Source organism: Anas acuta, chromosome 24 (genome assembly GCF_963932015.1).
Source record: "Anas acuta chromosome 24, bAnaAcu1.1, whole genome shotgun sequence".
Classification (NCBI taxonomy): domain Eukaryota; kingdom Metazoa; phylum Chordata; class Aves; order Anseriformes; family Anatidae; genus Anas; species Anas acuta.
The window spans coordinates 3,499,614-3,514,199 of record NC_089002.1 but is presented as its reverse complement, the minus strand read 5'-3'; the positions used below and the strand labels follow the sequence as shown (position 1 = coordinate 3,514,199).

The 14,586-nt window shown below is 54.0% G+C and overlaps 1 protein-coding gene across 21 annotated transcripts in view; it reads left to right on the top strand.

Moving 5' to 3' along the window:
- Positions 1 to 14,586, top strand: part of NFASC (neurofascin) — a 108,457-nt gene that overhangs the window by 53,157 nt on the left and 40,714 nt on the right. For 14 of the 21 annotated variants that reach the window (XM_068660195.1, XM_068660213.1, XM_068660212.1 and 11 more), the window contains exons 2-7: positions 8,441 to 8,625; positions 10,742 to 10,759; positions 11,040 to 11,145; positions 11,357 to 11,553; positions 11,882 to 12,004; positions 12,207 to 12,377. In XM_068660195.1, the coding sequence (XP_068516296.1) occupies positions 8,532 to 8,625; positions 10,742 to 10,759; positions 11,040 to 11,145; positions 11,357 to 11,553; positions 11,882 to 12,004; positions 12,207 to 12,377 (709 nt within the window). In that variant the 5' untranslated portion in view covers positions 8,441 to 8,531. The remainder of the gene's footprint in view (positions 1 to 8,440; positions 8,626 to 10,741; positions 10,760 to 11,039; positions 11,146 to 11,356; positions 11,554 to 11,881; positions 12,005 to 12,206; positions 12,378 to 14,586) is intronic. The other 7 variants (XM_068660210.1, XM_068660199.1, XM_068660215.1 and 4 more) reach the window with 1 other exon arrangement.

The window sequence follows — 14,586 nt, the reverse complement described above, 5'->3', positions numbered from 1 at the left end:
GTAAGGTGATATCACGGCTCCAGGGCCCTCAGCCGGGCTGGGGGAAAGAGCTGGTGTGTGTAAATACAGCTCACTTACAGGATTAACCACCAGCAGGTGTGTTCCTGTCTTGTCGGTGACACCTGCGTGCGCTCCGGTTACGGGGCTCGGAGATGGGAGGTAGGGGATGGTGTTGGGGTGGGTGGGAGGTCTGCTCGTGGCTCTGGTGATTTCCAGGTTGATCTTCTCAAACCTGGAGCGTGGGCTCTGTGTACTGCAGGCTTGGAACAAAATCATCCCGTGTTTCCTGAGCTGTGACTGCCCTGGTTCCTAAATCGTGCCCAAGCAACTGCCCTGGTGATGCTCCAGGGACAGCAAAAGGATCAGAAAGCAGGGAAAGGAGAGCAGGGGAATTTTCCTTTGGGAATGGGACAAGCTAGAAGGGTGGGGGAGCCTCTAAAGGAGGAATAATGCTGGAGTTGCCCAGAAAATTCAGATTTTTGGTAGCAGAAGAACAGCCACTAAGAAAATTTAATACTAAGTCATAGACTCGCAAGCATTTTTAAGGGCAGAGATAAATAAAGTGCTTACTCAAGAAGTGCCTTGACTAAAATTAAAGCTTTGGTGCTCGAGTCCTTCCTCACCCTTGAGTACTGTAATTTCCAGCAGGGAACGTGCAGCGCTTGACAAACGCCCCCTCGGAGCACATCCTGCAGCCACCATCACGAATGGGTCCAAAAGCCCCACTCCCTGCCTGGCCCCATTGCTTGCAGGGCCTCAGGGCTGAAGGCAAATCCCGCTGTGGTGTAGGGCTGGAAAGCTTAGAGCCCCCCTAGGGTGGGCACGTCTGCCTTTCATCCCCAAAATCCAGTTTGCTTTCCTTCTGCTTGTGCTACTCGGGACTCAGCCAGGCACTGGGGTCCCTGGGTTGGGACTGGAGGATGGTGGAAGGGCTGATGGCATCTTCCCAAGTTCTTCAGTGATCCCAAGTGGCCAGAGCTTTGGTAACATGAGATGTAAACACCAATTCTCCAAGTCTTCTAGCTACAGAAGTGGTTTCCTGGTGTAGGAGCCTTTTAACCCCTAGGCATCCACATGATGCCAGTCGGGCCGTTTTGCTTCATTAACCTTTTCCCTCTGGGTAAAGAGAAAACCCTTCTTGGGGTGTCGGGGCGTGCGTCTTTGTGACAAGTTGCATCACGTCACTTACACCACACACTGGGGCACGCGGGCAGCTCCTGTGGCACATCCCGACGTGGCTTTGGGGACACGAGCCGTCACTTCTTTATGCCTTGAGGGATGCTGTGGGCTCTGGGACACCCTTTAAAACGGGCAGGGCATCTCTCCAAGCTCGTGGGAACATGCAGGACCCTTCTCCACCCAGGATCTTGATGTGACCAAATGCACATGTGGGCGTCTGGCGCAAAGCCCCAGGTCTCTGCACTCCTCCTCGGGGCCAAACCCTGCAGAGGGAAGCCAACGTGGTGGGAGAGCCAGCAGGGGAAAGGCAGCTTTTCCCAAGCACTTGCTATTTATAGCTCTCCCTCTGCGTGATTAGCAGTTGGCTAATCACTAGGGGACAGATGCTGCATCCCTCGGATGGGTGGCCGAGGGACACAGCAGGGCAAGCATTAACCGCGTGCCCCCCGTTGCTCCGCCACGCCGAGCAGCGTGGGATGGATGCTCGTGGAAAGGAGCTTTGCTGTGCGGGGGGGATTGGTGCCTGCTGCTTTTGGGCCTCTCCTCAGGCTGCTGGGGGCCTTGGCAGGGCCATTGTTGGGGCTGGGTTTGCACAGGGTGCCCCAGGTTGACTCCCGCAGGCACCACCCCACAGCCAGGATGGGGCTTGGTGGCCGTGGGTCCTGCTTTGGGTCAGCGGTGGTGACCCAGGAGCTCCTGGACCAGCCTCGGGACAGCAGGGACAGGAGGCTCTGTGCAGCATGGAAATGGGCTGCCTGCATCAGGGTCATTGGTGCTGTGTGCCCTGAAGCTGCTCCTGGTGAAACTTCCCTGCCTGAATATTTTTTCCTTTTCCTTCGATATTTTTCATATTTTTCATTTTTCATTTCCTTGTCTCTCTCCTTAAACAAAACAATATCGAAGTTAAGCAAACCGTGCATTTTTCCTAGTAAATTGTAATAGGCTCATGAATACACCTCCCCTCCGCCCCCCAAAGTAAAAATAATTGCTTTTTCATCTTAGCTGTACCCTGCCCCACCTGCCTGAAGTGCTGCATCACAGAGCCCCTTTGCTTCCTGCCCAGGATAACTTCTAGGGCTTGGTTTCCTCCTTTTGCTAGCGAAAGGATCAGCTGCTGCCCTGCGCAGTGCTCACAGGTGCTGGGCAGGCTGCTGGAGGCCACGTTGTCACCTTCCACAGAGTTTCAGGCTCCCACTTTTCTCTTTCCCCCCTCTCAGTGACCGTTCTGCAAAGGTGGAGCGCTATTTTCTGATTAAACTTAGTACTCTGGTGAGCTTGGCTCATTTCCCACTCATGCCATAGCTCTTGGGTGACCTTGGGGTAGCATTTAACCTCTCTGGCCGAGAGTGCCTCCGTGTAATAGGACTGCAGCAGTTCCTTACGGTACCAGAAGGACAGGATGATGAATTAATTCACATTATGTAGTGCTGAGATACAACTGTGATAGATCCTCTCCCTGGCGTTATCTGCGCTTTCAGCAGCATTACACAGCTCTCCAAGGGAGTGAATTACCTCCTGTGAGCATGGTCCTTACCCAAAAGCTGCAATTCCCAGCTCTGAGTAGCAGCGAGTGCAATTATTCCCTTCCTCCTGTGATTTTTAAAATATTTCTGAAATGGGAGCCTGGCTGCGGCTGGCCCTGACTCCGGAGGGCTGCAGGAGGAAGGTGGGGTGAGCTCTGTCTGCCTGGCAGGTACAGAGCCGAGCACAAATCTCCTTACCGCCAGCATCGGCTTTAAAGTTCAGGGGATTGACGGATTTGTTCCCACTTCCCACGTCCTGCCCTATGCGGAGCCGGAGGGATGCTGCCGCCTCTCCTGCTGGCATTTGCTGGTGGGTGACTTTCGGAAGCCGTCGTCGTTTCTGGTGCTATCACTACGCTTTCTGTCAATGCCTGTTTGTTTGCTCGATCCTTTGGAAATGCAGCCTGCCTGCGGGGCATGAGATGGAGAAGTCACCCACGTGTGCCGCAGGAGAGTTGCAGGGAGTGGAAGGAAAATGCAGCACGTGGCAAAAATCCCACGGAGCAGTGAGGCAAGAAGCCAGGAGTTGAAAGAAACGACCCATGGACGTGTTCCTTAAAGATGTGGCAGGAATGTCACAGGATGAGGACAGTTATCCCAAACCACTGGGGCTGGAGCATTCAGGGGGGGTTGGCGGGGATGCTGCAGGAGGTGCCTGCCTCGTGCACCAAACCCCTGCAGCCCCAGGTCTTGCACGGAGAAATTTCCTTTTTATTCAGAGGATGGGAGCAAAAATCTCCACGGGGACTCCTTTGGGGCTGCAGTGGGCACAGACTGTCAAAAATCTTAAACCCCTTTCCCATGACAAACCTGGCTTCTCACCTTGCCTCTGAGCAGAGGGCACGTGGGTCTGAAGCACGGGGCGGGTGGTTACGGGGATTTTTGGACAGAGAGAAGAAGACTCAAAGTTAGGGAATCACATGCATGTATTCCCTCTAAATCAATGTTTTTCATTATCTGAAACTGAAAGGGTTTTCTCGTTGTGGAAACATTGCTCTGCACTATTCAATCAGTTTTAATTAAGTGACTGCAACGCATTAAATGGTGCTGTAGGAATCTTCTTGGGAACACTAGCTGCTCGAGTTTTACTGCTCCTCTTACAACCGTAAATAAGGATAAATGCCTAATTGCTACTGAGAGTGTCCTGCTGGACCTAATGAGCTGATTACAAACAATCCCTCATTGAGGAATTATTTAATTGTATCTGACTCCAGCCAGAGACTCCCCCCTGCCACCGCTAACCATGCCCATACTCTGCCTGCCTGTGGGAGGCCAGGTTTGGGGTCGAGTTGCAGGATTGGGGCCAAGGAGGAGGAATTTGTTTCAATGGCCACTCCGAGAGGCCTCATTTCATTACTCCAGCCCTTTCCTGGGGTTATTTGTACCCAGGGGAAGTCGATGAGCTGTCTTCCAGATGAGGGCAAAGGACAGCGGTGAAGCAGAGCTGGGGCTCCTCGAGTGGTGCTGGGCATCGGGTGCACTGCAGCCAGCAGGGACGGGGTCCTGGGAGTCCTTTGAAGGGCCAGGTTTTGGCCAGAGCAGGATAGGAACCTCTGAGGAGCTGTGAAGGGGAGAGGGAGAACGTGGTGGTGTCTAGAGAGAAATCACTCCCTGGGGAAATCATCCATAGTGCTGCTGCTGGAGCAGAGCCTTTAAGAGATGGAGAAGGACCTCAGAGTTTTAAAAGCTGATTTTTTCCCCTTTCATTGCAGATTTTGAGTGGCTTACGAGCAAAGCGCTTGGATATGTTTATTACTTTAATTATGGGAATGTGAGCATTGTCTTTACATCAGGAGACACTCGAGAGCATGAAGCTCGCAGCCGAACACGCGCAGGGCAACGCCGTGCTTGGATATGTTTTGTGTTTTAATTATGGATATGCGAGTATTGTCTTTGCATCAGGAGAAACTCGAGAGTGTGAAACCTGCAGCCGAACACATCGGGGCAATGACCTGTAACGTGGGCCGGGCAGTGTTTCAGCACCATCCGATTCAGCAGCACGGCCGCTGGGATGAGCACCGCGCGTCCTCCTGGGGGGTGCTCAGGGTGTCCCAGGGGCTTGTCCCTACTGGTGGGGACCTTAGGCTGGGTTTTGCCAAGAGGAGGAGCAGTCTCCAGTTTAAAGGTCCTGTCCTGGGGTCAGTTATGCTTTTGTGCAGTGAAAGCTGATGTATTTGCACAGGCGGCTGGTTTGTCTGGGAGGAGGTCTGGAGCAATACTGGGGATGTATTTCTCAACCCAGTCTAGCAGCTTGTGAGAAGAGGCATTGCAGCAGGTCATCAGGGAAATGGAAAGCACCGGGCCAGAAAGCTTCTGAACTCTGGAGGAGTATTTGGGGGAAAAGGCATCCAAGTCTGTCTCTCTGCCGCCTGTAGCTAGAGGAAAGTGGAGCAGGGAGCTGGCTTTTGTTGGTGCTCGGCTACAGCCTCAGTGCTGGATGAGAGCTGTGTCTGAGAAGCTAAAATCACAAAGATCTGTGTGACATTTCAGGTTGTGTTGTGTTTTTACCACTGGTCCAGATTTCGGATGGGTTTTGGGTCCAGCCAGCTCAGAGGCCTTTGGGGCAGCCCTAGCCCCAACCTACCCAGTTCTGGGTCTGCAGCCACCCCAGGAGACAGCTGCAAGCATGAGGCTGAGAGGCTTGCAGAGCTCCTCTGGCATGAATCAAGTCTTTTCTCTGTGCAACAGGGCCAGGAGCAGCTAGTACTGAACACCACGTCTGGGAAGAATAAATTTCCTCTTCCCCTTTTGCACGGGAGCCAGAACCCTGCACTCCATGAACTTCCAGCCTGGTCTCCCACTTTGATGTCTCCCAGCACCACCAGCATCCCCAGAAGCACACTGGTTTGTGCCCCATCCCTCTGTGCTGGGGCGGTCCCCTCACGTCCCATCCCATTGTGGAGCAGCCCCGACAATGGGGGCTGTGTTCGGCAGCACCACCCAGCCCCGGCAGCCCACCTACACGCTCAGGCACGGCAGCAGCTTTCGTGCTGCGCGGCGAGTCGCACCCACAGCTGCCCCGGAACAAAGGGCAGCCCAGCTCTCGCTGCTCCAAAGGCGGGGATGCGCTTTGTGCGTGCCTCATTGTGGGGTTAAATATTTCTTCGTGTTCCTTCGGGTAGCGGTGCTGCTCGGCGCGGTTGCTCGTGCCGTACAGGCTGTCCCCCCCGGAGGTGTCCGGGTCCTTCCCACGTTGTCCTGCCCACGTCCTTCGGTCCTGAGCGGCTGGGTCCCCGCTGTTCCCATCCACTCAAACTGCAGCACTGTGAATTTCTCTTCTGGTACACACACAGCTTGTATTTCCAGTTCGAGTGTGGTGATGGTGGGTAGGATATGTGGTTTTTTACCAGTTGGGTGCACAGATCCCTGCTTTGTGTCCTCTGTAGTGTCAGTGTTGGAGCTCAGTCCTTTCGGTATTGCCATTTAATGCAAAATCACCCACAGATACATGTGTGGAGATATCTCCTAAGTCTCTGTGCCAGGAATCTTCTATTTTATATCACAGACATTTCCTTCACGATGGCCAATGAAGTCTCAAAGCAGTTTGTAGAGGTACCCAAATGCCTGCTGCCTCGCACCTTCCCTCCCGTGCTGTATCTGTGAATGAAGCAGGTTTTAAAGCATTTTGTGATCTTGAGAAGCACCACGCTGTGAGCACACTAAGGACACGAGGAATCTCGGTCCTGTTAAATCTCTGTCTGCAGTATTGGCTGGTTTAGTTCCTAAGTCAAACTTCTGCTTAGTAACAGAAAGGCATAAAACCAGCTTATCCATTACTCAGGGTAAGCCGTAACTGGAGAAATGAACCGCTCCAAATAATGAAGACTACAGATCAAAATGATGTCTTCCCTTAGACAGAAAGCTAAAGAAGTAATTTGAAAAGCTTTGTTCAGCATGACCTGGTCTCTGAGGACTGCGAAAGTCCTGGACATGACTTTAATTACTGTCCCGGTCCTATAATTATTTTGTCCTTCAACTATTTTTATTGCAACAGCTGGATTGGAAAATCCTTTGAATGAGCAAAAAAGATCAAAGCAACACTCCCCCTCCCGGCCCCTTCGCAACCTGTGGTCTGTAATCTGGTGGAACTGGGACGCAGCGGGCTGGCAACTTCGTTTGGGCTTCAGCCCAGGAGCAGGGACACAGATGGCCCGGACCCATCTGAGCAGGGCTCGAGGAGGCTCTGCTCAGACCCATCCTTGAAACGCAGGCGTCTCTGCAGGGTCAGGAACACCGCACGGGAAACCTTGGAAGCTGAGCAGCTTGCTCTCTTAATGCTTTAAAAATCCTGGCCTGCGTGTTTGGTCTGCAGAGGGGTAGGAAGGATGCTCACGGTTCTTCCCCATCCCTTCCAATCCAATAAATGTGACGGCTTTCAGACGCTCGCTGCGGTTCCAGGGCACGACGCAGGAACAGCATCTCCCTTAGGGAGAGCGAAACCCGGGGTGAATGGAGAAACAGTTCAGCACTGCCAGTCCCCAGGAAGGGGAAAGCGGCCTTAAAAGTTGTCTCGCGCCGGGTTTGATGCTGTCTGGGGTTCAGGAGAGCTGCGAGAGCCATGTGTCAGGGCCCTTTATTTGCCGTGACATCTGCTCCTCGCCGGCTCCCCCAGCAGCTTTCCCCGCGGTACCCAGAGCCCCGCGCTCGCCGGGTTTTGTCTGTCGTGCCGGGCCCCCCTCCCCTCTGCTCCTGCTCCGGTCAGGGCTCGGGAACAGCTGAAAGGGGCAGCAGCATCCCGAGCCGTGTCGGGTTATTTATATTTCATGAAGACGGGCTCCTCGTGCTTGCCAAATGGCCTCAGCGCACCGCTCTCCTGCCTGGCGACACGGCGCAAGGCTGCGCGCGGAGACGGGGAGGAGCAGCGAGGAGCCAGGCTGGGGATTTTCCACTGCTTGCTGCCCTGGCACTATTTCTGTCCTTAGCCGAGAGAGAGCTGTCTGCACGTCTGCTGCCCGGCATTTATAGCTCCATTACGGACAGGGCTGTAACTCAGCCACGACGCAACCTCTGTGCTCCGGTAGCCTTTCTAAGGGGGTTGTTATCGTGCAGATAAGGGTGATTTATCCTCCTTTCTGCTGTCTTTTAATCTGCAGTGACTCCATGGGTTTATCAACAGCAAAATAAAAATGAATGGGCAGGAAGACTCCAAGCGATGTGCTGCCCATCCCCAGGGGTTGGGATGGCGGCTTTGGGGAGTCCTTGGAGCACAGGGGCCAGGATGAGTGCCTGGTGCACCCAGGGAGAGAAGCAGCTGTAGAGTGGCTCAAGACGAGCTCATTTCAGTCAGGAGAGGGCCTGCCGTGCCCCAAACCTGCAGGTGCTGAGCCAGGATGGGATGCTGCACACAAGGGTGAAGGCATCAGCTCAGTGCCCGACCCCAGGCAGCCTCCTGCCCCTTAGTGCCACCACCAGCCCAGCTGGAAAAGTGGTCAGTGGTTTTTTCACTTGCCCTGGGTAACTTTCCTTCAGTCCCTGGGGAGAGCTACAAGGCTGAAAAGGATGAGCCCCAGAGGGCTGACTTCATCCCCAGAACAAAGCAGGGCTTGGGAGGACAATAACCACGGGCTGGTACCTGACTCACCAGAGCCAGGGAACTATTTCTGGCACCTTTACCAGCCCCATCCCTCTGCACAAACGCGTTTGGATCACAAGCACTCTCTCCCCGCAGCTGCCAGGAGGAGGAAGGCAGGAAACGGGGCCATAAAAACGCGGTGACCTCTGCTCTGTGTGTTTTGCAGCTGAGGACCCAGGCAGCCCTCCTGCACGTGCCAGCGGCCAGCTCGCCTCGGGGGACGCAGCTGAGGTCGTGGCCTTATCCCGACGTCCAAGATGGTCTTGCACAGACCCCACCTCACCTGCGCAGGGATAGCCTTCGCCCTGTACCTCCACCACCTCGTCAGCGCCATCGAAGTCCCTTTGGATTGTAAGTTATATTTATCCCTCTGATAACCTCTGCTTGAATGGGACACGAGGCAGAGCAGAGAAATGCACGGAGCAGGCGGCTCTTCTGCTCCAGCCTAAGTTGTTTTTTTTTTTAACTCTATTTTTTATTTTGGGGTATTTTTCGTTTTAAACCACGTGCCCTGCAGAAAGTCACCTCGGTCACTGCCAGCTGCAGTCAGTCTGTCTCAACAGCTGAGCAAAGGACCTGCAGCCAGCCACCGAAATGGGACGGAGCAGCAGGGCCACATGGGGAGCAAACCAGGCCCTGGCAAGCCTTTAGCCCCTTGGTTTAAGTGGAACATCCCAGGATTTTTCTCTCTCTGTTGGGAACTTTTTGGTTAATTATGTAAGAGGAGTGATGTTTTATTCAGAAGCACAGGAGCTGGGGTTATGGAGCGAGGAGGAAGGGGGTCGTGGGATGCTGTTTCTGCTGAATGAGCATCTTCAGGCCAGCACACGGGGAATGGATGACTTGTTTGGATGTGCCTGGGACGAGGGTTTGTACCGAGAGCGTGCTGCTAAGTCATGGCTCAGAGGCTCTGGTCCAGCTACTCTTCTGGAAACCAGTTTCATAATTTCTTGGTGTCCCGGCTTCCTCCTGTAGAGGCAGTTAATAACAATCAGGCTGTAGCTGCAGGGAATCTATTCTGACAGCGCAATGTACAGAAATCCTCCAGCGAGCAGTGCATTAGCAGAAAAAGCCCAGCTTTCTGCTGAAGTGCCGGGGTTGTTCTTGATGGCAGAAATTTCTCCTGTGTGGGTTGCTGCCTGCAGAGCCCTGAGGGTGCTGGCTGTACCCGGGGTACCTCTGCTGGGCAGCGAAAGGAGAAGGAAAAGTCTTCAGGCAGTAGCTTTTGGCTGAAATTTGGAAATTAGTGAAGAGAAGGGATAGGAAAGCTCAGGTTTGCCGAGGGGAATAGGTACCTGTGGGACTTAAATGCGTAAGGTGGGGGTCCCAGCGCGGTCACTTGTCTGTGCACGACTGGAGTCTGAGTTCCTGCTCTGCTCCATTCCAGATGGTTGTGGAAGAACAAATCTGGTCCTGGGGTCACTGGGACAGAAGCACGGCGCTCTTGTTCCCAGCAGTGGGAATTTATGCAGTGCACACAGCCCGGCGGTTCCTTCCAGGCCTGGCTTTGTTCGCATCCGTAACATTTCAGAAATGAAGGCAGCCGGCGTGGAAGTAGGGGCCAGTGCAGCTGGCCAAAACTGAAGGCATTTACAAACAGCACTGTGCTGCTGCTGCTTGTGCTTCCTATCAGACATGGAGGAGTTTTGATATTTGCATGTAATGTGACCTTAGAAAAGTAAGAGAAATGCTGACAGCTGGTGGAGAACTGCTCAAGGCAGCCCTGCCTTGCAGCTCACCATTTCTCCAGCCTCCTCCTCCCTGCTGCCCAGCACCGTCACCTCCATCACTTAATGAGCCTCTTCCTGCCATCCCTTGAGTGGCAGCTATTGGTAAATACACAGCCCCAAACCTGCAGAGACTCTGTGGCATTCCATGGAGATCGTTGTCTTTTTAAGCTTCACTAGGCGCTTTTCCCCTGCCCCATCCCTAACGGGATTTATTCTTAGGATATAACCTCACCTGCTGCTGTCCCAGATATACGTACATCCCTATTTTGCTGGATTTTACAGGCGCCTTCTCCAAGTTTGACTATTACCTAAAAAGCCAGCTCAGGGTTTATCAGCCTCTGATTTGAGGGGGATGAAATGGAGAAATTGGCTTCAGCCTGGCCAGAGGGTAGGGGGTGACATTGCCAGCTCCTGCGGCTCACCCACTGGACCATGGGGACACCAGTTCCCCAGCTGAGCCCACCCAGTGCCTTGTGCCCTCTGATCAACCCTGCCAAAAAAAACAGGTTCTCAAGGCAGTTAGCAGCTCATGGGATGCTCAGCAGCAGCTTCTCCCATATAACAGTAAGTAGGTAGATGAGAACATGCTGGAACTGTAAAATGAATTGTGTGTAATATTTGCAGAGCCTCCAGTAACAGTATTATGTTTGTGTGTGTGCATAATGTTCTTTTAATGTTTGTTCTGCAGTTAACCTTTTTTCTTCTTTTTCATTACGCTTGCACTTTGGAAATAACAGCAAATATTCAGAGTGAATGTAAGTGCTGCCCTCATCTTCTGTCTGTGCATTTTCGTCTCCTCTGCATGTCCGGAATGGCACGAGGGGTCGGGGCTGGTGCCGGCTGTGGCTTGGTGCGAGGTGTGCCTGGGGCATTGCCTGCACGCATGCTCCTGGTGGCTCCTTCAGGTGTTGGAGGGCTCTGAACCACAAATTTCATATCTGGCCTGGGGAAGATGTCCAGATCTGCTGCAGGACAGCAGGAAGAGGCTTCTCCCTGTTGGCACGACCTTCCTCACCACTGTCATTTGCTTTGCAGTGCCTCAGCCCCCCACGATCACCAAGCAGTCCGTGAAGGACTACATCGTGGACCCGCGGGACAACATCTTCATTGAATGTGAAGCCAAAGGGAACCCCGTTCCCACGTAAGTGCCTCTGTGCTGGACCCCTGAAGTTTGTTAGCACTGGCCTTGGAGCAGCTGAGGCTCCACGTTGGCCACGTTGTCCCCAAAGCCAGCAGAGCTGTGCCACTGGCACCAGTTGGCACTGATTTAGCTGTTGTGTAGCACAGGTCAAGCTCTCAGCAGCCTCGTACAGCCCGTGGTCACTGAGCAAACCTCTCCCCTCTCCTCCCAGCTTCTCCTGGACGCGGAACGGGAAGTTCTTCAACGTGGCCAAGGACCCCAAGGTGTCGATGCGGCGGCGGTCGGGGACGTTGGTCATCGACTTCCACAGCGGGGGGCGGCCGGAGGACTACGAGGGCGAGTACCAGTGCTTCGCCCGCAATGACTACGGCACCGCGCTCTCCAGCAAAATCCACCTCCAGGTGTCCAGTGAGTAGGGGGCACAAGGAAAGCAGGGGCTGCTTTGTAGGGGATATGTGGACAACACCTGGTGCTCAAACATCTCAGCCTGCTGCATCTATTGCCTGCATCGGGATGCATCCAGCCACAGGGCAGAGATAAAACCCAAGGAATTGGGGCTGTAGCCAACAGCAAATGCTCGGTGTAGGTTTAAGAGAAGCTTGCAGGCACAGAAATGAAGTTTGCATCGAGGTTGTTCCATTGAAACCAGGCCGGGCCCAGCGGGATGGAGGAGGGAAGGGATCGGCAAGGCGGCCGCCCTGCCCTCCTCACGCGGTGCCTGTGCTTCCCGTGGCAGAGTCTCCCCTGTGGCCCAAGGAGAAGGTGGATGTGATCGAGGTCGATGAAGGTGCTCCGCTGAGCCTGCAGTGCAACCCGCCGCCCGGCCTGCCCTCTCCCGTCATCTTCTGGATGAGCAGCTGTGAGTCGGGGAAGCCCAAACCCCTGCTCCCCTCCATCACCCACCTGCAGGGTTTACTTACCCTAATTACATTTAGAGTCATTATTGCTAGCTCAGAGTGTGGCAGCACCCACACATGGCTTGGGTCAGGGGGTTGCTTTTTGCCCTCACGGGGTCACCCACCCGCAGGAGGCTCTGACTTGTCCAAATTTCCCCCGTGCAGCCATGGAGCCCATCCACCAGGACAAGCGCGTCTCCCAGGGCCAGAACGGCGACCTCTACTTCTCCAACGTCATGCTGCAGGACGCCCAGACCGACTACAGCTGCAACGCCCGCTTCCACTTCACCCACACCATCCAGCAGAAAAACCCCTACACCCTCAAGGTGAAAACCAGTAAGTGTCACGGTGATCGCTGCGGGTGGGTCTTCCCCAGCCCCCCTCGGGAAGGGTTCTCCTTTCAGGCACCGTTTCAGTCCTTGACAGCCTGCCAGGCAGAAGAGTGGCTTCCTTCCCTTTGTTCAGGGTGGTAGAAGTTGGGATGAGGACTGGTAGGGCCCGGGCTGCTGCCCCATAGTGAGGGGAAGCTGGTTTCCTCCCAGTGCCCCGGGGAGATGCTCGGTGCAGGTACCGCAGCGTCCGTGCAACTGGGATGAACTGGGAAGCACTGCAGTGCAGATGGGACGTTCCCCCATCCTTAGGGAGAAGTACAATGTCGAGTGATCTTTCCCTAGTTTGAAACACTGGAAATAGCCTTGGTTTGCTCCAGGTTTAGATTTATGGGGAACCCCCAGCCACGGTGGTGATGCACGGCGGGGACTGAGTGTGTGTCCATTGCCTGACCAACGAGCCTCACACCAGGCTCGGGACTTAGCGGCTGTCCAGGAGCTGAGGCTCAGCTCTGGGACATGGCAACAGGAGGGCTGGAGCCTTTGGGCCTGAGTGGGTACACATGGGATGTGCTCAGGATGGCCAGAAATGCTCGGGATGTGCTCGGGATGGCCAGCGATGCTCAGTGAGGAGCATCCCTGGGGAGCAGGAGGAGCAGGCACACGGCTCCCCCTGACCCCTCCATGGGCAGGGGGCCCTGGTAGCCTCCCCTCCAGCAGGGAGACCGCTTGGGAGGAGGCTGGTTCCCGATGCCAGGGCACTTTCCACCAGCCAGCTGGTGGGAACACGGGCAGGGGGCCACCAGCGGAGTGCTGCAGGGCACGAAGCTCTTGCGATGGCCCTTTCATTGCATGCACAGCACCAGCACAACCTCGGCTGCGAGTGGTGTGAGAGCTGCTTTTGGTGTGGGGATCGTTCCTGAGCCCCAGCTCTAGGAGCTCAACCCGATCTCGCAGCAACTGAGGCCGGAGGTAACATTATTAAAGCCTCCCAAGAGCAGGGAGCAAAGCGTGACACGAACAGGGCCGGGAGCATTTGGCACTTGTGCCGTAACACCCTGCCCTCCGTGCAGAGCACAAGTGGAGAATCGGCAATATAAACGCTGTAAGCAGGCACTTTGCTGGTGGCGAGGAGTGTGCGCATGTAATTCACTCTGAACATTGCTTGTCCGTTTGCAGAGCTGGCCGCATAATGCCAACATTTACCTCCTGCTGAAGGGCTGAGTCCTGAGTTAGCAGGAGCTGCAGAAATTCTGGCAAAGATTGGTGCTCGTTGGGGCCTCTGAGGTTTTCAGCCTGATGTATTGGTTTAGCTCGAGAAAAATATAAGGGAGAAATGCTGGGGGATTTCTGTGCAGGCAGATACAAGCAGCTACACCCTGATGCCTCCACAGCATCTGCTCCCAGGCTGGGTGGCACCGGGCCCTCTCTGTAAGCTTTCCTTTGGAAATTTCTGCTGCGTTACCAGATGCAGATGCCACCTCAGACCCCTCCAAGAAACCCTTGTAAGCTAAAGAACCGAGGCTCCAATTTTTTGTCTGTTATGATTGAAAAAATCTTTATATGCACAGCGTTCAGAGATGAGTTTGTCTCAAGCTGTTCGGAGATCTCTGCTTTAAGCCATGAGCATCAGCTGTCTTAAAAGAGTCACAGGCTGCTGGAAAACCATCGCATGTGCTTGCTATCTGTCTTCTTGATGCAAGGAGAGAAAAACACAAGGGCTGGGGCGAGCGACATGCCCCTGCCTATTTTCCTGTGGAGCATTTTTCTGGTGGCTCAGGGCTCGGGTGGCTGCTGGGCTCCTTCACCCTCCTGCGTAGGAGCCCAGGGGTGGGCTGGCAGTGGCTGGGAATAAATGAGAGCAGCGTGCTATTGAGGGCCTGATGGTTTCGCATGGAACTCAATCTACTTTAATTGTCTGGTAATTAAAAGGGATTTTGTAGTAGATTATGATTTTGAAGCCTAATTGTTGTTATTATTTTTTATTTGTTCATCTTCTCCGTGCCTTTCTGCACCATTACACTGCCGCCTAGCTGTGTCCAGCCTGCTCTGTGCTGGAATAAAGTAGCAGGAACACGCTTACCTCCCTGAGAGAAAAATCATTTTCTTCTCAAAATTGAACTGATTTTTTTTTTCGAAGATACAGATGCCGTTGTACCAAGAGAAAAACACTTTGAGGAAATGTTTGTGATACGATTAGGTGGCATTATTCATAT